This window comes from Ursus arctos, unplaced genomic scaffold (genome assembly GCF_023065955.2).
Source record: "Ursus arctos isolate Adak ecotype North America unplaced genomic scaffold, UrsArc2.0 scaffold_18, whole genome shotgun sequence".
Classification (NCBI taxonomy): Eukaryota; Metazoa; Chordata; class Mammalia; order Carnivora; family Ursidae; genus Ursus; species Ursus arctos.
Window position 1 is genome coordinate 49768201 of NW_026622852.1, and position 27399 is coordinate 49795599.

The 27399-nt window shown below is 44.1% G+C and overlaps 1 protein-coding gene across 9 annotated transcripts in view; it reads right to left on the reverse strand.

The window, feature by feature from the left end:
* Nucleotides 1–27399, reverse strand: part of DENND1A (DENN domain containing 1A) — a 489454-nt gene that overhangs the window by 178964 nt on the left and 283091 nt on the right. For all 9 annotated transcript variants that reach the window (XM_057313747.1, XM_044389585.3, XM_044389586.3 and 6 more), the window contains one exon: nucleotides 23227–23272. In XM_057313747.1, coding sequence (XP_057169730.1) covers nucleotides 23227–23272 — 46 coding nt within the window. The remainder of the gene's footprint in view (nucleotides 1–23226; nucleotides 23273–27399) is intronic.

Genomic DNA, 27399 nt, shown 5'->3' on the forward strand with positions numbered 1-27399 from the left:
AGGAAGAACAGTGACAAAGGCTTTGACAAAGGCTCATTTTGTGGCAGGCCCAGTGCTAGGTGGTTCACATTTCTGAGGCCTTTTAACTGTCACAAAAACTCTATGAGCTTTACAGTCATCCCCAAGTCCCAGGAGTGGAAGGGTTTCACAGAGATGAAGCTGTAAGTTAACACGCTCAGGTCACATAGCTAGGAAGAGAGATCTTTACACTCCAACATTATTTTTTTTTCTTATATTTTCTTTTCTTTTCTTTTTTTAAACAGTAGAAGCTGCAGTCTAAAGCTCTGGCCCCCAGGTACTCTGATGTACAGCTAGGCCCTTACGACACTCATATTCAATCCATCCCCTTTCATTTTCCAAAAGCTACTTGCCCATCTCTCTTTTGGACCTTGTCATTCTTGGGTATGGAATATGGTGTATGGCCAAGTGTTAACATGTGAACATTTCCCTTAAATATTAAGTAGAAAGGTCACACTTTCGGTTGGGTCCCATTTCCCATAGAAACCCAGTTAGTGAGTCAAGGCTCAGAGACTCTGGCCATACATCATTATTCCACTAGCACAGTAATGGAGAGGGTAAGGGGGGCGTGCTTAACTGGGTGCGCATGTCTGTATGGGGAAGAAGGGATAGGTAAATATAGAGAAAGGAAAAGTCCACCATCTGGGAGCAACTCTCCAAAGACTGTAGAAGTATGAGATTATGTGTAGCCTGAGTTTTTAATTTTTAATCATGTTATTTACCCATTACTGGAATCCCCCTCCGTTTTTCTCCTGCTCACCCACCACTCCCAATCTTATTCAACCCTTTTCTCCTCTCAAATATCAAAGCTCATCCCCTTAGAGTCTAGAACCTCAGAACTGTTGTCTTTATCCCACCTGGCCTCGGTTAATTAGAAAGACCTTACAATTTGTGGTCAAAACTGGAATACTTATGGGGTGAAGGACAACATATTATTCCAGGGCAAAAGACATATATAAGGGATCAACTTATTAGCTGCCCTCTGAGGCACTGCATATGATCGTGCAGATGTGCACTGCCCAAGGACACCCAGCCAGCCAGCTGGGGCTCAAATCTGTTAAGCCACATGCCTGGGTCAGAGGTGGTGGCGGTGGGAGGAAGGAGATGCCTTTTCCTAATTCATCCAAGAGAACTGCATAGCCTAGTGTTGGGGCTGGACCATCCCGATGGCTGCTAAAGCCAGAGTCTGCTAACATCTTAGAAATGGACAATTATAATATAGAATATATAATAATAGAATATAAACCAGAAGCCTACTGGTGTTTTATACTTTATCTCATTTAACTCTTACCAAACTCTGCAAAGTGCATGTTATTACCTTCATTTAATGTACCTGGAGAAAAAGAGGCTCAGAGAGGTGAGGTAAGGGGCAGAGGGAACAGCACTGGCCGTGTCCACAGCCATGTTCCCATGGCACTACACTGTCAGCCTCCTTGTCATCAGACACCCTCGGTGAGACCTCCACAGAGCCCTTGTCACGGAGCCCCAGCACCCCTCTGCCTGCCTGCCTTCCTCTACTGGGGTGCAGGCCCCTTCAGGGGCTCATCCATTTGGCTCACCACCGCATGATGACCAGCACCCAACAAAATGATTGGCACCTGGTAAGCGCTTAGTAATACTAGTTGATGCTTGTTCTCTCAAACAGCAGTCTCTAGGACAGAATCTGGTACTTTAGTAAACGTTTTAAGATTCCTCCCAGCAGGAGGGAGGAGTTGAGCTGGTTAGAAGACTCCAACGGTTGAAAATGGTCTCAGGTGGCAGCATCCTGGGTCCCCCCCACTGAACATACCTAGAAGCCTCAAACTCCTCTTGCTATTGAGTTTTCCAAGCCACCAGGGGCTAGCCCACAAACCTCTCGATCTACTCACCAACATTTCGTAAGTGCTCACTATGGGCTGAGAACCACAGAGAAGGGACGAGATTGCCTCCTTACAAGTTTATTCTGCCCTCCAAACATCAACACTCACATTAGTTGACTGCTTTGCTTACAGGGTAAAAAGCTATCCCTACTTTTCAGATGAACATTAAGACTCGCGGTAAGCTGTCCAGGGCCCCGTGGCAGCCTCATTTTTCAGTCCAGTAGGTTAAACACCTAGCAGTGTGCTGGCAGGAAGTTACACAAACAGCCTCCACAACTATCCTTTTCACTCCTATCACCTGTCAGAGCTCACACAGATCCTTTCAGATGTGACAACTTAGCGGGAGACAAAGAAAGAGGCTCAGAGAGATGAAGGGCCTTGCCCCAGGTTATGTGGCTACTATTTGGCTACTTTGTCTATAAAATTGGTAAGATAACTGTGACCACTGTCCACACCTCCTTCCCCCTGGGCTGCTGTGAGGATGAGAGGCAATATCCACACAGTGTTAGGCACACAGGATTGATAAACAGCAGCTATGATTATTACTTTTTTTTTTTTAAAGATTTTATTTATTTATTCGACAGAGAGAGAGACAGCCAGCGAGAGAGGGAACACAAGCAGGGGGAGTGGGAGAGGAAGAAGCAGGCTCATAGCGGAGGAGCCTGATGTGGGGCTCGATCCCACAACGCCGGGATCACGCCCTGAGCTGAAGGCAGACGCTCAACTGCTGTGCCACCCAGGCACCCCCTATGATTATTACTCTTGAAATTCACACACCAGCCCTGGCAAGTCTGAAAGCTGTAGTGCCAACGGCCTAAGGACGAAAACCTGCTGGCCCCTTCTCAGTAGCTAATGGGCTGTCACCGCAAAAGCTGAGACACCAGAAACGGAATTGGAGAAGGGGCCACAAGGAACTCTGTAACTCAGCAGGGGACTCCAGGCCTGGACGGCCACTGCACCCCAGAGTTGCCTATTCTGCTTCATCTGACCTTCTAAATAGCCCCCAAACAGAAGGGGGCAGGGGGCTTGGCCACTGGAGAGAAGCCTCAGAGGCTGAAAGGCCCAGCAAGAGGGATGTTGATTCTGGACCAGAATCGGGTGTTGTTTCTGTGTTCCCAGCAAGGCCCCAGCAGCACAGACCAGCCCTTGTGGGCTCTTCATGGCCTGGGTTGGAACAGGCTTTTGATTTCTTCCCACTCCTGGCTGGAGGGCTTGCCGGTTAAGCTGTGTGGAGTGTTTACTTTTTCAACAATGGCAGCAGGCTGAAGAAGAGGAAAAAACCTGGCCCCTTTTTCTGACTTAGCAGGCCAGGGTCCCCTTAGTAACCAAAATGCCCAAGCACCAGGCTCCAGGCAGGAGCTGGGTCGGCACAGTTTCCTCTTACAGGACAATGCTGCCCTCCCGGCAGCAAGGCCTCTTCCAAAGGAGCTGGCGGAGACTCAAGGCCTTCCTGAAGCTCAGTGTTCCCAAGGAGAGAATCTGAGGCCAGCTCGGCCGGATGGTGCCTTATCCCTGAAAGGCTCAAGGAAACAAGAGCAATGAAGAAAGGCCAACCGCTCCCCCCCACACCAAACAAAAACCCAACCCCACAAAAACCTTCAAAAACTGGGGGTGGCAGTGGGAAGTGCTGGTGGAGGAGGAAGCCAGACCATGCCTGGGTGCCAGCTCATTTAATCCCAACCATGTTATGAGGGAGACAGGACCATCTCCATGGTAGGGATGGGAAAATGAGGCTTGGAGATGTCAAATAAACTGCCCCAAATCACACCACTAGTGCGTGGCAGAGCTGACTTTTGAACCCACTCCGACTCAAAAGCCTAACTATCTCTGAAGACATCCCAAATCCAGTTGCTCAGACCTCAGAACAAGTACCTGTAGGGCATGAAGGTATAGGAACACTCTCGGGGGCCAGCTTTCTCGGACACAAAATAACATTTGCATTTTGTACCATAAAAATCACATATGCCTGTTAAAAATAAAAAAGGGATGGACAAAAAAGTCAAAGAAGTTACCCTCGTTCCTCTGTTTGGAGATAATGTTTTGATGCCTCTTTCCATAACCCTTCAACCCAATCCCTACTTTAAAAAATACAGTTAAAATAATTCTTAATATTTCTTTCTGATTTTTTCATTTATTACAATTACACAAATGCTCCGTTTCATTTAAAACTTTGTAAAGATCATTACTAATTGCCAAAAATGTTCCACTTCATGGAAACAAACTCAACCAAGCCTCTCCTGTTCGCTGTTATTTCCAGTTTTTCAGAAATTTTTTTATATGATATTGTCGTGAAATTTGTAGGCATAAAGCCTTGTGCTTTAGGATGGATTCCTAGAAGTGGAATTTACTTTCCACTTCTTAAAAAGTGTCCCTCTCAAATTCGACTTTGAGGGAGATATCTTTACTTCCAATTATTTTAAAGTCATTTTATCCACAGCTTGTGTTTCCTACTCTAAGTGAAGAAAAATCAGCAAAGACACGAGCAGATGTCAAAATAGTCCTCCAAAAACCCTACCCAATTAAAACACTTACTAGTACCGCAGCGCACCGAGACAGCTCTCCGGTAGCTTGTCCCACCAACACATTCCCTCTCTTTTTAGTTACAACATATGCCAAAGCTCCTGCCAGCTGCAAACCCTCCCCCCACCAGACTCTATAGGCTTTTTCTCAGAATGAAAAAAAAAATACTGACATGCACACCGACTTTCCAAATGGCATTTCTTGCACAGAGAAACACACAAAAATGGCATCTTCCCATAAATATTGTTAATCAAAAATGTCTTTCTCTTTATGCTTTGTCACAGACAGACTTAGCCTGACCCCAGCCTTTCAGGACAGGGAAGGAAACATCATCGTACAGGAGGTGGTCAGCTGAGGCAGCTGAGAGGTTATGGGCTCAAACACAGGCTTCACGTAAGGATCACACCTCTACCTTGAGGACTGCCTTAAGGCAATTCACTCAACCCCCTAAATCCTCCAGGTTTTCATCTATGAAATGGGGATCAAGACACAGAGTTGCTGTGAGGGTTAGATAAGTGTATGTAAAGGAGTCAGCCTGATTCCCAGGACACCCTACCAGGCATTCAACCAACAGTGGCTCTCCTGTCCGTCTGTCCCCTTTCCTTCGATAGTTCCTGAGAACTCGGCCAAGCCTGGCCAATCTCACTTCAGAGGGCCTCAGGTAGCAGTAAGCCTGCCTTTCCCTGTGTTCCCCTGAGGTCATTCCCACAACCAGATAACACGCCAACCTAGAGTTATTTATAGAGGTATTTGATTCCTCCCCTAGTCTGCGGGCTTCTTGGGGGTAATAAGACCTATCTCTGTACTGTCAGCTCCTACCCCAACACTTGGCCCACAGTAGGCAATTTCTGAATGAATGAATGAATGAATGAATGAATGACAGTAGAGCTGAGAGGTGAAGAGCACAGGATCTGGAAGCCAGTCTGTGAGTTCTAACACTCGCCAGCTGTCAAACTTGGGCATTTCACTCAACCTCTCTGTGGCCCAGTGTTGTCCTTTATATAGTGGGGATGACAACGTGCCTCCTTCACAGGCTTGTGATGAGGATTAAATGGGTTAACATTTTTAAAGTAGTACAGTGGTGCCCGGCACATGAGAAGCTCAAGATAAGTGAGATTTTGTTAAATTAAAAAAGAACAATCTTTTGAGGGTGGTGGGAATATTCTATACATTGTGGTGGCGGTGGTTTCATGAATGTATGAAACTATCATGATTCATTAAATTGTATGCTTTAAACGGATGGTTTGTACATAAATTGTATCCCAAAGAAGTTGATAAACACATTAGTACTACGTCCAGAACATGGAATCACAATAGATGGTAAAAAATTAACCACACATGAATGGTGAATGAATGCCACATGACAAGGTAATTTGTTCCTGGTACATTCGACTTGTAACTGAGTTTGGCTCCCTGCTTCTTTCCTTTCTTTTATTTAGCCCAGGATTTTTTTTTAACTTTGCTTTTCTGCTCATGCCCTCTTAGGATAAACATAAAAATCCGATGAGAGATGCTGATACACTTCCCTACACAAAAGTGGAGTCTGTTTGAGAATCACTCTACCTTTGGTGTTTCCCCTGTAACCAAGACTTTATTGAGCCTTACTTTCTAAAACTGGTCATACGAAAACAATGGATTTCCTTCCCTACCATATAAAATAGTGACACTAGTTCAAACCACACCAATTACACACCCCCCCAACAGATGGAAGTGATCCTGCCTGTCCAGGGAGGGGACTGGGCAGCTAGTAGGACTCAGAACCAGCCCATAAGATGAAGAGCAAGGGTTTGCACTGGCAGTGTAATCTAGGGGATTCAAAGAGCAGTCAGAAGCATGTGATGCGGGGCGCCTGGGTGGCACAGCGGTTAAGTGTCTGCCTTCGGCTCAGGGCGTGATCCTGGCGTTATGGGATCGAGCCCCACATCAGGCTCCTCCGCTATGAGCCTGCTTCTTCCTCTCCCACTCCCCCTGCTTGTGTTCCCTCTCTTGCTGGCTGTCTCTATCTCTGTCGAATAAATAAATAAAATCTTAAAAAAAAAAAAAAAAAAAGAAGCATGTGATGCTCCCCTGGCTGAGGAAGCTGGGAGCTTAGAGGCAGAGGAGAGCTGGTCCTAGACCTTGCGGAGCAGGGGCCTAGTTCCACGTGGCTTCCTCAGCTGAGCGTCGGGCTCCCTATCTAGGATGGGGGTCAGTGGGGCAGCACGCACGGAGTAAACGAGCGGCATGCAGCGCATCTTTTCTCTTGTCCTTCCAGTAAGACGATCATCAGGGCAGGGCTGGGGCATGTTTGTCTCTGCCTCTCCAGTGCCCAGCACGGCGCCTGACACGGAGCAAACGCTTATGAACTAGACAATGAATGGAAGATTGTGGCTGAATCTACTCTGCTGGGAGGCAGGCCTGGAAGCAGATGTCAGTGTAAGCCCAAATGGACAACGGAAGCCCAAAGTAAGCAAAATGGAGTTTGCTCAAGGATGTGCAATGGGAATAAGAATAATGATGGCAATGATATTTTAATAATCATGTGAAATCATCATGATTAATTAGTGTAGAATTAATTCACAGTTGACAAGGAAAATAAGATAGGAGTTAACATGGTAGTTAAAACTGTGAGCTCTGGGATGAGACAGCCAGATTCAAGCCTTGCCTCTGTGACTGTGTAACCTCCAGCAAGCTCTTTACTTCTGAGCCTCAGTTTTCTTATCTATAAAATGGGGATAATACTACCTACTGCACAGCTGTGTTGTGAGCATTACGTGACAGAACGCGTGGACAGAATTTAATACAGTACCTGATTGCAGTAAGTGAGCAATAAATGGGGGGGGGGAGGAAGCCTATAGAAAGTGAGTTTCTATCCTTGCAATTTGAAAGTGATGCCACTAAAATGGATTATAGTTCCAAGACTGTAAGAATTTAAACTGATTTTCAGACTAAACGTAGAAGCTATGAAGACTCCACTATGATGATTTTGTGCTATTAAAACTGAAACCACCACCAATCCAGTGTTCTTTCCCTAGCTATGTCTCAGGGACATGAGCACATTCTGTGGAACCAGACTGCACAAGTCTGAATTCCCAACTCTGCCACTTACAACTGTGCTGCTTTGTGCAAACCCTTTAACCTCCCTGTGCCTCAGTTTCCTCATCTGTTGGATGAGATTAAAATAGTACTGACCCCTAGGATAATGGTTACCTTTGGGCCAGACGGCGAATAACTACAAGAGGATACAAGAGGCGCTTGCGGGGACTGGTAATATTTCGTTTCTCGATCTGGTGGTGGTCACATGGGTGACTAATCCTGCCGTGCATTTAGGATGAGTGCACTTCGCCCTAGAAATCTCATCCTTCAATAGTAGGTATACGAACAGTAAAGAGCATGGACTGCACTGGATTGTTATGGTGATTAAATGAATTAAAATATCTATAAGTACTTAGGATAATGTTTGCTATAAACACTGGGTATTCATTATTATTATGAAAAACAATGTAAGGATAATTATTTTGATAAAAAGGTTTCACTCTAGAATGTATTTCATGTCAGAAAAATCTATCTGCAAAGGTAGACACCTCCAGAGCACATGTTATTTCTTCAACCTGGCCTTTTGCCTCTCCAGTGAAGATCCAAATAGCAACATTATCTGGGTACCTTCTGAGAGACCCTTGCAGTATCAGCTGGGTTTGGGGGAGCAGCAGGAGTGTGTAGAAGGAGCGTTAAGGCAGATGGACTGGGCTTTGGGTTTTATCTTCTTTAATTCTTACTCATAGGACCCAGGGCAGGTTATTAAATCTAGCTGAACCTCAGTTTCTTCGTCTATATAATGGGGCCATCACCACATACTACATAGTGTTATGAGAAGATTAAGTAATAAGAAAAAAAACCAAACAGAAATATTTACTTGGCATCTATGTGGCCATGTTCCCTCCCATCTGCCCAGAGCACTGGCCTTGACCACAGGCAGGCCTTCTTCCTTCTGGAGTGACCCCTGAGGCCTGCAAGCCTAGTCTCCTCTCCCTGGCTGAGGCAGCACCTCTGAGACCAGCAACTAGACCACCAAGGAAAGGGGGCAGGGACAGGTCCAGACCAACTTCCGGCAAAGACGCCTTGTTTCAAGAGGACACAGCATGTTCCCGAATCAGAGCATTATCACACCCACAAAATGCTTTGCTGTGGCTCAAAGAAAATCTAGTCTCTGTTCCTCTGTGAAAGAGGCAAAGTGATATGGCTCCTGACATTAGGTCTCCCTTAAGTCTGACTTCTTAGCAGCTGTTTTAATTTTGAAAGATGGAGAATATGGCTCTTACATCTTAATAGTGTGTTAATTCAAATTTTATGCTAAATGACTGCTGATGCAGTCCCCTCTTAGGCTAATTCTGCTCCTGATGGGCCAAGCCACCGTAAGGTGGACAGGGGGCCTGCATGGGCCAGGGACTGGGGTACATGCTCTCAATCCATCATCTTACAGACTCTTACAACAACAACGTGATAGCTACTAGCTCGCGTGTTCTTCCCACACCCAACTCTTTATGAGTACCCCATAATGTAATCCCCACGACACTCCCGTGGAGAGAAGGAAATTGAGGCTCATGGAGGTAAAACAGCTTGTCCAAAGTCCTATGGCTTAGAAGCAGTGGAGCTACAAGCTACACGCAGTTGAACACCAACACCCAATTACCCAATGCATCTTATTAACAGTTCTGACACGTTGTTTCAATCAACAAACATACTGAGCAACTGTAATTTAACAGATGTTTGTTAAACACATACTGAAAGAATCAAGCCCTGCAGTAGCTTGATGGTTGGCCCAGATCCCATTAAAATTCCCAGGGGAGAGGGTTTTCTACAGAATATCATACCCATTTGACGGATGAAGAAACTGAGGCTAAAGAGATTAAATAGTCTGCCCGTGCTCTTATAATCGGTATTGTCAGAGAAAGGATTTGAATCTGGGCTCCACGTGCCAATGTTCTCTCCACTATACGGCACATCTAAAATGTGCTCAAATGCATGCGCATATATATGAGCACATGACAAAGAACAGCATGGGAGCCGGTGGCCTCCTGGGAAGAAAGGAAAGAGAAATAAGAGGAAAAGTGGAAAGGACAAGAAGAGGAAAGGCAAATCTTCAGGTATTCTAAACTCTGTATTCCCTCCTGAAATCTTGGATACACGCAGAGGGAAGAGTGACATTTTCCTTCCCTTCCTCAGGCCCCAAAGGTCACCGAGCTGCCAAGCAGTTGATAAACGTAGTGGTTTTTCTTTGGAGCCAGAAGTCACTGATTTGCTCCTTCCTGCTCCGCAAAATTAAAAATCTAAGCCCGACAGTTCAGAGGACCCCTGAAAACACCGCTGGAATTTCCCAGTGTGCTTTAAACAGAAACAGAAGCTTGACAAGGGAGGGAAGTGGTGCAAGCCCTTCACAGGTCAGGCCAAATCCACTCCTCACAAGGTAATAAGCACTGACTCTCATTAACAAGTCCAGGGATTTTCAACGCAGGTCAGCATGGAGTTATTTCTCCGATGGGCTATTTTTCCTTTCCTGACCGTCCATCTATGGGACATTCATTCATTCATTCACCCACTCAGTCAGTCTTGTGTCTAGGTTTTAAGGACAGCCAGCCAGATAATAAAATGTGATCTCTGAACTGAAGAAGTCCTCGCTCAGCCTCCTTATGGGGAGGGCACAGAGAGGGAGCGGTGGGGTCAACTATAACCAACTGGCCGAAGAAAAGGCACAGGAATGTACGGTGGACGAGAACATCTCCATTCACACGGAACTTGCTTGATTCCCTCTGCTGGATGATCCAGGGCCCAAGGTCAGAAAATCCCAAGGCTGGTGTCCTGGCTCTTTCACTCACTAGCCAGGTAGTTTCACGCAAGGAGCTTTACCTTCTCAGGCATCAGCTGCCTTCTCTATGAGATGGGAGCCACCGTCCTTACCTGCAGGACTGTTGAGAAGATGAAAGCTTAAGTAGGGTCTGTGTTTCCGAGCGGGCCAGCTACACGGCACATCAGTCAGTGCCAACGGCCTCCGCGAGAGCCCGGTTCTGCCAGCTCTCCTGGCCGCTCACCATCCAGGTCCACCCCTGTGGTGGTGGTGTTTTGCCTCAAACTGAAGCACCTTCCCCATACTGGAGACTCAGCTTCCTCACGTGCGACCAACAAGAAGTTGAGGAAGGTCTGTTGTAAAGCACAAGTGAGAGATGAAGCGGCGGAGCTCTTGGGGAGATGTGAAGATGGCCCAGACCTAGGTCACCGTGATTACCTCCACCCCACCCAGACATGCTCTTCTGTAAAACCTTACTAATTACTCCTGCCCCACGGCAAGTTGCCTTCTCGAAGTCCTAAGTGCCAAGCACAGCGGACCATATAGGATTGGGCCCTCAAAAAAACCCCCAAAAAACAAAAAAAACCCCACCTATTTAGTGATGTTTCCAACTGTTTCATGTATCTCTGTCACTTTTCCTTTAAAATAACCATTTTAATCTTACCATCTTCACAGATATTGCAATAACACTAATGTCATCTATAAAGTACTGCAGGGTTTTTAAATGCTATTATTTTAAAATACATTATTTCATCTGATCCTCAAAGCAACCTCACACAACAGGCATTATTATTCCCATTTTACAGAAGAGAAGACTGAAGCGCTTGCACCAGGTCCCCATGTAACAACAGAGCTAGGACCCGAGTTTGGGACTGCCCGACCCTGAAAACTGGTGGTCTCCTTCTCCTGTCTGTGTAGCCCCTCTACTTTTCCAGCTTAGCAAATATTAAGGACAGTGACTAGATCACAGATTTATTTTGTAACCTCTGGATAGACTTACCAGAGGCTAGACACAGAACAACAAACAGACCCTAAACCTGGACCAGTACCATATTTTTCTTTTGTATACACTAACGAAATACTTCACACAATGAAATGACTCGGTTTCAATTCTGGTCCTGTAATTATTAGCTATATGATTTTGGACAAGTTACTTAACCTCCCTGTGCCCAATTTTCATCATCTGTAAAACAGGGCCACCACTACCGGGGCACAGGCTTGTTGTGAAAATTAAATAATGTGTGTAATGTGGCTGGCAGGATTTCAGAAACAGTATCCATCCAATTTGAAACGGTGAAACTTGAATTTAAGAGTTGCACTGGGGGTATAAGGGGATGTCGATTCCCTAGTCCCAAAATGGTTTGGGGTCACCCTCCATAAAATAGGGCCTCATTCCTCCCACACAACTGCCACTTGCCATCATTCATTCATCACTAAGCACAGAAACCCCGAACTCCCATCTCCACCTGCCTTTTATTTGAAATGTCAATTTTTAAAGAGTGGAGAGGTTGGAAACCCAATTTAACAAGCACGCTGAAACATTGTTTATTGCCCCCATAAACATGGCTTAGTGAGAATTACGGACTTAATCAGAGTGAACTTATCTCCGGGTGAAAAGGAACACTTTAAATTTCAGAAATGGCACCTTCACTGTGAAAATCTCTTAACTTTTCAAACAAACTACAGGGGGTCTTAAACATATGGGCAGTAAAGGGGCAGCCATTACTGTGATTTGTCTTGCCCAAGAGCCAAGGAGCCCTAAAGGTCCATAACAACTTTAAGATCTAGGAAAAGTGTTTGGAAAATCATATTCAGGAGACATGTCTCTAAAAACACCCAAAAGGTCTGCCGAGTGGGAAGTAATATCTGTAGAGTGACTTGGGGCGGCCCAAGATGGACCCTGGCGTCATCAGAACGGGCTATTTAATAAAGCAGCAGCACTGAGAAAGCACACCTTTCCTCCTATGTGTAAGATTAAGCATTTAGCAATACGTAATATTTTGGTGACCTGCTTTTCAGAAAAGAGGTGTTACATAAATCACAAAGGCTGCTAAATGGTTTGTGTGCATTTTTTTTTAACTATTCCAGAGGATGAGGTTCTGTGAACCCCAACTTCCCAACCTGAAGCTTCATTAGGGCTGCTCTGATCATTCCAGGAAAGGTTTTCATAAAGACGCCCCATTTTGCAGAGAATGTATCAGCCTGGCTGCCAGAGGCAGGAAAGGCAACAGATATAAAATTTTATTATTTCAATGCCCCAGTAGCAGCCAGGAGGACTTAATGAAATCGCCAAGATTTACAATCTGAAATAGCTATTGCACAGACAGATATGGTTAAGGGAGCTGCGCCCTCTGACCTTTCAACCCTTTGATCCTCACACAGCAGGTGGCCTGGAGCCCCCTCCTGGGCATCTTCCCTCTCTTCCGACACTGCCGAACCTTGATGTGCAATAAGCCTGACCCTACACAGGTGACTCTTGCGGTGCTTATCACCAGCAGCTGCTGCTAATGGAATGGCCCAAATCACTTGGCCTCAAGATTCTAACTCCGAGATGGGAGAAGAGGAGTCTGCCGTGCAGTGTCCAAACGGTGCTGAAATGATGCTCAATAATTCAGCCCCAAGTCCAGTTGTTTGGCAATGCTTAACGATGTCATTACAAAAAAGCTGTCCTAGAAATGGAACTCTGTCTCCTCCGATTTATACTTTGAGCTGGGGGGGAAAAAATCACCTTTTAAAAATAAATCACAAATCTCAAAAAAAAAAAAAAAAAAAAATCAACCCCGAAGTCCCAAATGCATCTCTCAGAACTTCCCTAAAACCATGTGCAGCAAATTTATACCAATGAAAATCAAAACAATTTTTGGAAACCTAAAATTGACTGTTTTCAGTTCCATGAAATTTCATTTAAAAAGCCCCATATGCCAAAATGTCCAAATTCTCTTATTTTTAAAAATTGGGATGACTTCCAAACTCATAGCTATCTTTTTCTTCCTTTTTTTTCTTTTAAAGCTAGGGATGGGTAATGTGCATATGTACTTATCAAGCTTCATAATTTAACCCATTCGGTCAGTACAAAATATTTGCAATAAAAAGCTGAAGAGGCAGGATATAAATTTATTACCAGTAAATCATTAAAAAGCAATTGATGCCAAGGTTTAACAGATATTATATTTGGTTAAAGACATGTCCAGAACCCTAGGCAGCCCCAGCCTGCAGCTCTTAGTTTTTGTCAGATATTTGGGTTTATGGAGGGAACGATTTTAGGCAGGACACATAAACCACTCTGTGGGATACTGATAACTTCCAAACACAAAAGCAAACTTTAGTGCCACTGTTGATCAACCTTAGGAAAAGCCCTGATTCAATGCCTTTATTTCTAACAAACATAACAATGGTGGCCCCACTCTACCTGCAAAGGCCAGGGCTCAGGTCATTAATGTCTGAATCCAAAGGCTAAGGAAAAACTCACTCCTCTTGTAGCCTATATGGCATAGATCTTAAATACTCAACTTTAAATTCATTTTGAAATCAGCTGAGAATCAAACAATATGTAAAGAGAGGTTTACAGACTCCAATTTTAGTCATACTTTTCTCTATGGGTGTTTAAGTTTAGTACAGAAAGCAGTTTATGGAGAAATCAGTTTAGCAGGGGAAAAAAAAAAGGTACGGTTACTACATCAGAGTTTGACCATTTTGTACAGAATTATTACTAAGCTATCTTCTTCAGAGATGCCTAGTGGAAATACTTTATTAACAATAATCTCTACCATTGAGTGAAGGTCAACTAATGCACATGGAATTCTAGTCACATTATTTCTAACCGTCATCACTTGAAGGCAGGTGCCCCATTTCACAGATGGTAAGGCACACACGCACAGGAGTTCAGGGACTCACCTGCACCCCACACAGACAAATGTTGGAGCTGGGATTCAAACTTCGACTCACCGCCTGCCCGAAAAGCCCATGGTCCATCCATATCTTCCCCCAAGAAACAAAACAATAACATGCGATAATCTGTGCAGAAAATACCCGACTTCAGCCTGCTTACACATTGCCATGGCCCATTTAAAGGCCTTCCGAATCAATTCTTTTAGGTCATTAAGAGGAAGTTTAATTTGGTTGACAAACACCCCTACTGTGGTGACCTCACCTATCAACAACAAATGCCTGATGGTCACAAACCCGGACCATGAGTCTGCGGAGCATGGTGTTAAACAAAACCACATGCGCCCGGATTCCAAGTGGGATCTGCCTAGGCCAAGGGTATGGCTCTTCAATCATCACACTGCTGGTCTCTGGGCTCCCACAATGACCCCGCCCCTAATCACTTGCAAGGACTTTATGAAAAGAAGTCACCAGTCCCATGCGGCTGTGCTCAGTTAAAAGTTCCTTTGAGTTAATGTCAATTTAGAAAAAGTCACTCACTAAAAAATACAGAAGGAGGCTGAGAAAGAGGGGAAAGTCAATCTCAGGTAGATGTCTTTTAACTATATAATATTGATATATGTACAGTCACTTCCATTTATTTGGCGCCTACCATGTGTCAGGTACCAATTCCCTCATTTATTCCTCATTAAAAACTCCTATGAAGTGGGGAATCTACCCATGTAAAAGCGGGGTGTCTGAGGCTCAAAGAGAAACCATAACATACCCTCTGCAAAATCTACACTCCCCTCACAGGGTGACAATGAGAAATGGTATGGCTCAAGTGCCATGTATACTGGTAGACCCTCGTTCCATGGTTGATATCATAAAGTATTTCCAATAGGCATCTCTCTCTCTTTTTTAAAAAAGATTTATTTATTTATTTTAGAGAGAGAGTGAGAGCACGAGAGCAAGGGGCAGGGAGGGGCAGAGGGAGAGAGAGAGAGAGAATCCTTAAGCAGACTCCCCGCTGAGTGCAAGCTCGATCTCAGGATCCTGAGACCATAAAACCAAAATCAAGAGTCAGACGCTTAACCGACTGAGCCATCCAGGACCCCTTGAATAGGCATCTCTTAGGAAGATAACACAAGAATCCTTTTGTACAGAGTAGTCTAACTATGTGAAGCAATAATACCCCCACACCCCCCTTGCCAAACTGACCTCTTGGTTCAACAAAGGAGCTTGTTTTAAGTCACCTTGACTTTAAGTAGACATTAACTCGGGCTAGAATTTGAATCCAAGGCCACCTAACTCAAGAGCCCAAGAGTTCTTTCCACTCTGCTACACAGCCTCCCCGCGTGCTGCTCCTTTTCTTAATCTGACAGGATTTTGATTAGTTCAAGCTTCTCTTAGTAACAGTTTATAAACTAAATTTTCTTTGAAGTCAGTTTTCACATTGCTAAGCAGAGCTTACATATAATGACTGGCTAAGTGATGATAGGAAAATTGGCAAACAAGAGCATCAATGATGGTTTCACATTTTCTACTGGGATTCTCCCTCATAAATTACTCAGTTTTTCTAATCTATAACAGAGGCTTATCTCATCTCACAAGAGAACATTCCAGTCACAACAAATTAGACTGAAAATGTACTGACTGCAAGAGATACTTAAATCAGCCAGAAGTACTTGTTTCCTTTGATTACATAAATTACTACTAGAGCTTTAAATTGTTTTATATTAACTAATTCCAACATTAGGATAAGTGACATTTAAGAATCACACTCATTTTAAAAGTAGATGCCATGCGAGGAGGAGAGCGCTTCCAGGGGAAACCCAACAGGCGAAATGCAGGAGCTCCTTCAGGCCCTAAGTTGAACAGAGCTGCTGAACTGTCACTCTGAACGCTGTGCATGTGACAGAGACTCACATGTGATACTCTGCGTGATAACAAATAGTATGCTAAGGAAATTCCAGCAAAACCAAGCTACTGTCCAACTCCTTTCTTCTTTATATGATAAAGCAAGCGCCAGCAAGTGATCTAAACTTTGCTCCTCACTGCAAAGAATAATGTCTGGTATGGTGTTTTTAAAAAGCTCTTCACATCATTGTATCACTAAAACCTCACCACTCCTTGAGATAGATAATATAATCTTAATTTTACTGAGGAGAGAATGAAGTCGTGGAGAGGCTAAGTAACCCAGCCCTAGATACAAGTGTCCTCAGATCTCTTCTCTGGAGGCACGTGAGGCTGCCACACGCGCCTCCCTGATCCCCTCACCACAATCCCCAGTGCGTGGTGTGGGGGCTGCCCTGAGAAGGAAAAGCTCAGGCAAAGCTGGGGCCTCTGCCCAGCACAGGGACAGGGCGAGGCCTGATGAGACGGTGCACAGAGCAGAGGCGCTGGGTGCTCACAAACCCGTCGCAGCAGAGGGACTCGACAGAACTTACTTTACCTGAGCCTCAGCTTCCCCAATTTGCAAATATGGATACCCCCCTGACCTGGCAGGGAGATTCAGAGGAATGCTGGAAGATGAAAATGGGTAAAGTACCTGGCACAGCGTCTGGTACTGTGTAAGGATTCAGAAGGTGTCCCAACCCTCTCCCCTTCTTGCCAAAGCTCTCCCCGGGAGCCTGTGACTAAAACTACCAGGTGGAATTTTTCATGAAAGTATCACCTTCTTATAAAGCAAGAACGGGATTACTTAGCACTAACAAATAAATCTCACGTGGAATTTCTCAATTCCTGCGAGGATACATATACAAGTCACCACTTACATCTGAATATAATTACGGCTCAGAGTTTTGCATCAATCTCAGCATCAACAAGTGTGAACTACATCTTATTACCATCTACCTGCGGAGTCCTGCGAAGAAGCAGAATGGCACAACGGTAAACAGGAAACACTCTTCTCCACTATGAAATGGTGTAAAAATAAATTCATATATATATATAAAAAAGCGAACAAAGGATTAAAGACTTTCTATGCCGAGGGAAAAGTGAAAAGAAAAAACGAGTTAAAATTGTGCCAACTCATTTGACAGAAATTCAGGTTCTTTGAGATGCAAAGGAAAAAGGGTTATTTTTCTTTTCTGTAAATAAGTAAATCCTGTGATTTTGTGTGAAAACCCGCCAGTTACACCAGGAGCCCCACTGCAGACACAAATGCTGCCTCTGGCTCCCACAGACCAAAAGGAGTCTGACTGGGTCCCTGGATGTGGTGGCCAGTGCTGCGCCAAGCACCTGGTGCATCTGCAAAACCAGGCTCCAAGGAGCTCCCGACGAGCCTCCCCAGGTAAAGGTCGGTGCGAAAGAGAAAGGGATGCTGTGAACTTGGCCGCTCGCCCTCGTGTACCTAACACATGCCTCTTGACATTGCAGTGCTGGGAGAGGTGGCGAGGGGCCTGTGAGTCTGGTTTCTGGGTCTCGCTCCCCCTGTTCTTACCACCTGAACTATCACTTAGTACACAATTTAAATTTATATTCCTCAACTGGGCTGCAGAAAGAATATCTAATTCATAAAAAGTACTTGGAAACAGGGAGGAAAAGACAAAATCTAGTAAAAGCGGTGCTTAAACCCTTGAAGAAAGTCATCACCACAAACACCTCTGCCACGGCACGGTAGCAAGGCAGCCATTCAGAAGCTTGGGCTTGGGATGCTAACACATCTGAATTATATATATATGGTCGTGGTGTGTAATTTACTTAAGAATTACCTTGATCTTTATAAATATCAATTTACTTTATTAACATGGTTAAGCAGTTTCCAAGCATTTTATATGCAAGGACTGTGTTTCTAATGGCCCAGAAGGAGAAGGCCTAACCATGTCCCTCCCCTATTTACACACTTCAATGGCTCTCCATTGCCCTATAAAGTTCAAACTCTTTAACAAGGCTTACAAGGCCCTGGATGGCCTGGCCCTTGCCTGCCTACCTCAGCTCTCCTCTCTCCCTTCAGCTCTGTGCTCCTGTCAGATACTGAACTACTCATACTTTCTGGAAAACTCCATAGTGTTCATTTTAAGTCTTTGTTGATGCCGTTCCCGGTTTCCCTGGTTTCAGTTTAGGTGGTCCCTTCCTCTCAGAAGCACAGCCCTCAAGGCTAGATGTGGTGTCTGCCCTACCAGACCCATGGCATCCCAAATTCACTGCAATTACTTTCCATTTGTCTGCATCTGCTCCAGACAAAACCGTGTAAAGGCAAGGATTATGTGACATTCGCCATTTCATACAGAACTCCTCACATGATGCAGTGCCTGGGTACGCAGAAGGCTCTCGAAACACTCTTGTAGAAGGGGATGTAGACTGCATGCTTACCACAGGCCAGGCCCTGGGACATGCTGGACACATACAGGACTCCCTTATTTAATCCTTACCACAATCCTAAAAGATGGGTACTAACCCCTATTACAGATGAAGAAAGTAAGATACAGAGAGACAAAGTGTCATGCCTGCAATTCCTACAGCAGGGGAGTGGTCCAGCAAGGGACTGACAGTGCATTCAAATTCTACAGAAGTGCTGCTCTTGTCCCTGACATAGTCTCTCTAGCACTGCAAACCAGGAGGCAACAGGGCGAGCACAAACCAGTTTTGTTGACACTTTCCTTCCCCAGGTGATGAGGATGAGGAGCCTGGTAACTTAAGTGTCTCTGAAAGAGAATTCAAAGCCATCAACTTAACAATGTAAATGGCTTTAAGGGTATTGAGGAAATAAAAACAGCAATGGTTGTTGATCTCTGTTGAACTGTGTGTGCCAGGCACTGTGCGAGGCACCCAATTAGCATTATCTTACTGGATCCTCCACCAGTCCTCTGAGGGAGATACTGCCATTGCCCTCACTTGATACATAAGATGACAGAGGTTAAGAGGTCAATTACCGTTCCCAAGATGGCATAAGCAGGAAGTAGGGGAGCCAGCATCCAGAGCCCACATTCTAACCATTATACTTCACTGCCTCCGTGTACTGCTGGAGCAGCATCTACGGGCTAACCTGAGCCTCTGTCTGGAACTGCGCCAGGGCTATCGCCTTTCCTTCCTCCTTCCTGAGCATTCTGCCACCAGGAACAATACATACATGATATCCTGCATTCATCCCTCATGTCGCTCTGTGGCCCAGGCACAAAGCATTGTTTGTGAGGCTTGGAAAGGAAAGTCTTCATTTATCAAATAGGAGAAGCACCATCGACCAGATGTGACCTGGCACCTGCTGCCAGACATGGCACAGAAGAGGGGCAGCAGGAACGTCTCCTGAACTGAACTGAGGTTGAGAGAATGAAAGGAAACAGCCACTGTGTAATCTGGCCACGTTTCGGTACTTCCTAGCTGCCAGCTAACAAGATCATTCTCTCCAAGAAGAAACTAGGTCTATGCCAATAGCCTTGGCTATCCTGCTAACTTACCACTAGCCTCAAATTAATGTTTGCTTAAATGAGAGAAAGAATATAAAAAGGCAGAAGGAGGGGTAATCACGATCAACTATAAACTTGTCACTTTAGAAGGAAGGCAGACTCTTTAAGGAGACGAGGTTACCATTTAACACACAGCAAGGGCACCCTGGTAGAGGAGAAGACCAGAATGAGGTCTTTCCCCAAAATAACCTTTTTTCAAATGAGAACACTAGGTTATAATTTATATTTCCTTTTGTGCAACAAATTTGAGTGTCATAAAAATGGTTAAAAAGTCTTCCTATGGTAGCTTTTTCTAAACTTTTATGAACATCTGCCACATTCATTTGAAGTTTAAAAAATTCTGGCACATATGCAAAGGCATAATAAGGTGCCTATAGCTTTCAAGAAAAAATAACAAGACAGTCAAAAATAAGCCTTTTGCTGAATTGCCAGTAAGAAAACTAGTGTGCGAGAGGGGATGGGCCTTCCCGAGCCCCTTCCTTAAAGAGCTTTCCTTTGGCCCCAGGTATAGGAGCTCCTCCCCAAGCATTACAGCCCATAGTTCCTGGAAGAAATCTCAGGAAACCATTTCTCTGCCTCGAAGGGTATAATAGAACCAGATAAACCCAATCAAAAGGAATGACGAGAGCACATGGAGGCTGAGCTGAAATTCACTCGAGGAGACAGACTTAATTCCGTGATTGGGTAGTTTGTGGCTGCCCAACACACCCAGGAAACATGACTTTGTCTGGAAAGCGGCTTAGCTGGCCTCAAGAACGGGGCGACGACTATTTCTGTTTTTCTTTTAGTGCTGACCACACTGGAGCTCAGCATGGCAAACCTCTCCCCAACTTCAAACAGGTCTAAGATTTATCTTGCCTGGTGCTTCCTGAACCTTCTCACTTAAAACCCTTCAGAGGCTGAGGAGAGTAGACTTGCACCCATTCACCTAAATGCAACTGTCTCGGATTTTAGCTCCAAAATTTAGGTATATTTTGCACTGAATGTTTTACTACCAAAGACCTTTTCAAAAATTCCTTATAATCATATAAAAAGTAAAAAAAAAAAAAATTACTCTATCTTTAAGTAAAATTATAGTGCTGGGTTCCCTGGAAACAGTGATGCCTACTGGAGGCCCTAAATGTGTTACGAATTCCAGTGTACCAATCCTTTGGAAGGATTTTCAATCCTTCTTTTCAGAAAGCACCTGTTCAGCGTCCTGCTAGGTGCTGAGAACACCCACGAATGAAGCACAATGTTTGTTCTCTAAGAACTCATACTCCTAGAGGTGACAGAGAGGACAGAGAAGCAGACAACTATCATCCAGAGCAAGAGGGACAGGAAGTGAAAGATGACAACCGGGGGACTTCTGGGAAGAGCTAGAGAAGGGCAGGCTTAGCCGCGGTGGGCAGTAGGTGTGTTTAGAAATCACTGAGAGCGCAGGATAGTGAGAGGACATGAGGCGTGACAGCAGTGGAGACCGAGCAGAACATGGTGAGGGCAGAGAGAGGTGGGCCGCAGAGGTATGGGACCAAGCAGAAGGTACTCCACCAAACGTCGGGACTATGCCATGAATTTTATCTCCATCTTATCCCTCCACAGGCTGGCAAAGGTTTATTAGAGCACAGAGGCCTTCATTTTGCTTATCAAATGAATGAGTAAGGCTTCACAAGAATCCAAGAGAGCAAAGAAAAAGGTCAATGAAGGCAGTGAGGAAGGAACAGGGTGAAAGATGGGTCAGAGATGTGGTGACTACTTAGAGAGAAAGAATGAGGAAGAGGAGCACTCAGCTTTTTTTTTTCGGTGCCTTTGCAGGCAGTGGTGCCACTCACAGGGATCCGGAACACGGGAAGGCTGTGTGTGTGTGTGTGTGTGTGTGTGTGTGTAGATAATGCATTGTTTGGGGAAGTCTGAGTTGGAGCCATCTGTAGTACATTAGGTGACAGTCAACTGGCACTTGAAACTTTGCATCTGAAGTTCACAGAAAGGGACGCCAGTGTTAGAATCACAGCCGAGAGTCACTGCCATTACCGTGGTAGCTGAAGCAAAAGGCCTTACGCGAGATGACTAGAGGGCATGTGGAGAAGAAAAGCGAGCTGAGACTAGAAACGTGGACAATGCTGAAGGTAAAGGCACATGAAAAGGAGTCTGAAAAAGCCTGTGCTGGAACAGTCTGGAAGGCAGGAGGAGGGGCAGGAAAGAGCTGTGGACTCTGACAGACCAAATGGTCTTTAGATTCGTGTTTCAAACTCTGCAACAACTGGCATGAAAGGTCGATGAGAAAGGATTCACTTTTAATTTCTCACACAGGAGCTTTGAATACACCCCTAAACTTGACAAAGGTAAAACACAGAAGAAATCTCTTCAATCTGATCTAAATACACCATCCAAGATAGTCCATAAACTGTGTACTGTATGTGCTCAGGGCTGGGTGATGACAAGGAGGAACTGTTAACAGAATGTAGGAGCCACATGGCCGTCCTGTCAAATTAGAAATTTGAGCAGATTTCTGTGGTCTATTTTGATCAAGATTCTCAATGTCAAACAAACAGGTTTTTCGATAACCAACTTGTTTCATTTTCGTAAGCACAATAGCACAGTGTGCAACAGTTAGTGAAGAAGCAGGTGGTCCTCGTCGACGTGAAGTGAAGGGAACAGAAGAAGAGAAGTAGCACTTCCTTTAAGACATGCAAAGCATCATCACAGACGGACATGGCTCTAGATTTTCCCTCTGAGAGCGTATCTCCTGTGCAAAACAGGCAAGCCCCCCACCTCCCACCCCGTTTTGCTCTAGTACAAATTTAAGCTCTCTCTTGAGGAGGGAAAAGCTTAAGGTTCATGTCTACGAACCAATGGCACTTACAAAAGCACAGAAAAGTCCTTTAAAAGAACTGCTATCTAATTGGTACAGCCACGCAGAAAGCAATCTGGCATCAGATTCAGAGCTTTGACCAAGCATTTCTACTTTGGGGGTTCTGTGCTAAGGAAATAAGTCAAAACGCAGAGAAAGCCATATGCATAAAGATGTTCACTGAAATGCTATTTATGATGGTGAAGAATGATAAACAACCTAAGTGCCCAACAATAATAGGAAAATGGTTAAGTTGTGGTATATCCAAACACTGGAATGACAGGCAACAAATTAAAAATTATTATTACTGACAGTGGATTAAAAACATGTAGAAATCCCATGCCATAATGTTAAGTGAAACAGACGTAAAATTATATACACACACACATCAGTTATGCACATTCATACAAAACATATATTCATAGAATATAGACTAGGAGGAAGAACAATGAAATGCTAACAGTAGTTCAATCTGGAATAATGGTACTGGGGATAATTTTAACTTTCTTCTTTATACTTCCTTATACCACATTCTCTACAACGAAAAACGTAATACTGTTATAGTGATTTAGAATAAATATCATTTTGAAAAGCAAGCAAGTTCCCTTCCCTCGTTCAAACCCTTGAAGAACCCCTTCCTCCTGCCTCTTTGAACCTCACTCCCTCACCCATGAAAATTGACAATCTCCAAGCAAAGTGGAAAAACACTGGAAACCAGAGCCCAGTGGAAAGGGTCTCCGCTGAATGCTCAGCTCTGTGCACCTGGGAGGGGGCTGTGCGTGAAGTGTTGCTTCGACATGCTCCCATGTGCAGAGCTGTGAATCCAGAGACTGTGTCTTTTCCACTGCCACAGAGCAAAACAAAGCCGCAAGTAGAGAGATCTGGGGAGGAAAGGCGCCAACTTACCTCCATTAAACTTAAATGGATTCCTATGAGGTAGGGCATGGGAGCACTGTGAAGAGAAACAGAGACACACAGCTGCTTTAATGTCTGTTGCTTCCGACAGAAAATTACAGATGGTTCACTATTTGGAGAAAAACTGTTTTAATAAACGTATGCACAGTTACATTTCCTTTCACAACAAAAATCCTAATGTGACATTTTGTTCCCAAGCCTAGAAACTTCTGAAGAATTTCAAAATGTGGGCAGCATGAGAAGCAGCTTGGGTGGACGGAAGAGCACCGACCTTGGCGTTAATCCCTCAGTAGCAGCTCTGTGACTACACAGCCTCAGTTGCCTTATCTTTAAAATGGGATACTGGAATCAAACTGGCAGCTCGTGATCAGAACGAGAGAGAACACACATCAAGTGATCAGTATAGTTTCCGGCACAAATGGAAACTATTATCGCCACAATTACAACAGAAAAAGCAGTTAACAAGGTTGAGTGGAAGGCATGATGTGTTTCAGCGAAGAATGATTTTTCTTTTTATTTGCTGTTTCCTTCTGCCATCCAGAGATGTGATCTAACCATCCATTCTGACTGACCTAAGCACACGGGGAACTTTGAGCAAGCTTTCCCCCGCCAACCGCACACATGCCATCCAATGACACCACAATTCACAAAGCCCCTTTCAACTGCTTCATTCACAGGGAGGAATTGGTTCCCTAAGTCAGTGACTGAGCAGGAGCAGAGAACCCAACTCCAAAGCTCTTAAAACCTGGGCATTATGGACTGATTTCCTTTGGTTTCAGGGGAGGGGGAGGGAGAGAGAGAGAGAGAGCGCGCGCACGCGCAAACGTGTTTACACAAATTATCATTTATGATGCTACTTACCAATAATAAATGGGCTAAGCATTATACGGGGAACTTCAAATTCATCTTTCCTAATCCACACAACAATGGCACAAGGCAGGCATTATCCCCATTTTACAGAGGAGAGAATAGCCCCAAAGAGCTTAAGTCCCTTCTCTAATGCCATAAAACAAAGGAAACAACCAACCTGGGAGGACTCTGGGGTTTCTTCTTCTGGGCCACGCTGACTTCATAACACTGAACCTAAAATCCCTGGGCCCACCTCCCATCAGTGTGTTTCTTGGGGACGGTAGGACAGAGAGGTCAAGAAGCAGGAGGAAGAGATCGAATGGGCAGCTTTTCCCCATGTCTCTCCAATATGTAACACATCCTATGAAAGGTGCAAGAGTATTTTGTGAGCCTAGAGCAGAGATACCTGGCTCTGATCAAGGTGACCAGGCACCTTTCCTCTGGGGCAGCCAGGAGACTGCGAGTGGATCTACAAAGGTGGCTTTTCTTGGGAACAGGGTTGGGGAAACCAGAGAGGTAAGAAGGGAGAACGCAGAGATGTGCTTTCACTTGAATACTAAGGAGTTTAGGCTTTATCCTGAAAGCACTGGATAGGGAATGAAGGTTTTTTAAACATCAGATGTGCATTTTAAAATTGCTCAAACATTTAAAAATAAGAGAGGGCACAATTCCCTCATCACCATTCAACAAATAAAATTCTTCAAGCAAAAATCCTTCCCCAGAATATAAAATGTCCTCCTTACTACAGAGCTCAGCAGTGATATATCTTGGGAGCCTGTAAAACACACTTGAATATTAGCAGCACAGTTTGGGAACTATTCTTCTAGAAGACTTTTGTATTTGATAATAGCCAAAGAAAGAATTATACACACAACTGCAGTGAAAGTGGAGTTGTCTTGTCTTTGCTTTCTTCTTCTTCCTCTCTCCCTTTTTAAAAAAGGTATCTGCTGTGCACATTCAGCTTCTCTTCGCTTCTAGGGGCAAGGAAATGCCCTCTGATATTTTTTTTGCTTAAACTGTAAACCATTAGTTTAGCTGCCAGCTACACGAATGCGCAAACTTCCCAGTGTGCTGGGCTCTTCTGTCCAAGCTTTTTCCAGTGTACACTGAAATGAATGTGTTTCTAATTAAGTAGCTTCAGGAACACGACAGCTTCAATGTCAAAAATACAAAGTCTGAACCCTGGCAGGAAGTCTTAAGACTGCAAATGTCTCATCTAGTGGAACCTTGCCTAATATAATGAAAGGAAGCAGGAAGAGTGCAGAATTCCAGAAAAATGGCCACTTATTAATTTGTCCAGAAGCACAGCCTAACACATCGAAGGGAGAAAAACTCCAATCCATAATATTTAACCAAATCTTATCAACTTTTCCAGCTCCTACGTTTAATCATGCAAATGACAAAGGGCGCTATGTTTTAATTAGAATTTCAGAACTGAAATTCCAGCAAATGAGTTAATGTACAGAAAAAGACCATTCAAACAACTGTGAGAAAAAGGTGAAAATAAATACTGCAAAAGTCTCTGTATAACTAAAGGCTCTTACCTGAAAAAGAAATGTTTTCTAGAATTTTAAATATGTAGGTTTTAATGCCATGCCTTTTGTCCTGCAATAAAAATCAATGATACTCTGAAAAGAGAGGAAAAGGAGTCTTGCAGAAGTGACTACAGATGCAAAATGGGACAAAGTGGGCCTCACCCTTCAGGTATCATTAGGTAGGCATTTTTTTAAAGCCCAATAATTTCCCAAAGAGTAATTATGGCCTATCACAGAAGTGCAATTTCGTAGCCAAGTATTGTTAGGGCTGCAACAGCTCTGTATTTAGAAAATATTGAAAGCACATTTACTCTGAAATCACAGCAGCTCCATGTTTTGTATAAATGCAAATTTAGACAAATACCTTTTACACTGTCATCATTTGCTTACAAAGCCTCAAATACCTCCCTGAATTGACTGCATTTTTGCTCTGCAAAGACACTAATTACAAATTCCAAGTGGGGAGAGGAAAATGGGGGAAAAAAGGAAACCCAGAGTCTCCTTTACATCTCAATGTAGCAAATATGTAACTGGGTAATTCTAGGTGTGTTCTGAAAATTTCTATTCTCAGTAAACCTCAATAGTTATTGCAGCTACTGACTTGTTTTCTCTGGAAACCTCTTTTCTTTGGCTCTTTGTTGTAAAGAGAAATTTGCAGGAGGGGGGATCACATCACCTTAACGCTACTTTTATTTTCACACTTTTCTCATCCAATATTGGCCCACGTTAACAAACATATTTGTATCTTTGAAATTAGATACTGCATACATATTTTACTGTTTGTTCATTGGCCACATTAGCATCTCTCATATTAGACTACAATTTTTGTGATTAAAGACTGTGCAATATTCCAGCAGGTATGGATGTGCCTTAATTTATTGCACCCTATTTCCAGAGTTAGACATTAAGTTGCTTCTAACTTTTCACTGTAAGTCAAGCAATAATGAAAATGAACAACTTCATGGGCATGAATTCCCAATCATGGAATTACTAAATCAAGAGGGCTGGGTTGTTGTTCTTTTGGGTTTTTCTTTCCTTTCCTTTCCTTTCCTTTCCTTTCCTTTCCTTTCCTTTCCTTTCCTTTCCTTTCCTTTCCTTTCTTCCTTCCTCCCTCCCTCCCACCCTCCCTTCCTCCCTCCCTTCTACATCTTTAGTTATTTTTTGGCAAGGTGCTTTCTAAAAGGGCAGGACCTGTCCCACTGGAAATCTTTCAGGACTGTTGCAAGGGTTGGAGATAACCCACGAAGTGCCTGTCACAGGAACAGCACACGGTAGGCTCAGTAACTCACCATGTCCAGATGAGTTCCCTCCAAGGCCCTGACATGGCTGGTCCCACTGGACGCATTCTCTCAGCACCCAAAGGATGGTTTCTTATTCCTGCCCTGGTTCGGAAGGACACCTGGCAAAGCCCTGGTGAGGATAGTCGAGACTCCATTATGAGTGTGAGGGGCTTGCTATGCACCGTCCGCCACGTGGGCCGCTGACACCAAGCACACTTTTGTCACTGTTCTACTCGCTGAGTTCAGTAGGTTGCTTAACACTTTCTTTGGAAGGCAACTTTACTCTTGGTTTTATATACCACCAAGAATGTAAAGTCCACAAGTAAACTGTAATTTGTTACTTCCTCACCACTTAGAATGACAAAATTTAAAAACCACTTATCACTCTTGAGCATACCTTAAAAGGAAAATACAGCAAAATACGTTTGTTTAAACTATTCCTAAAACACTCCTTCAACATTCGGAGTTCGACCACTCTGCATCATTTTGTGATTCAGTCA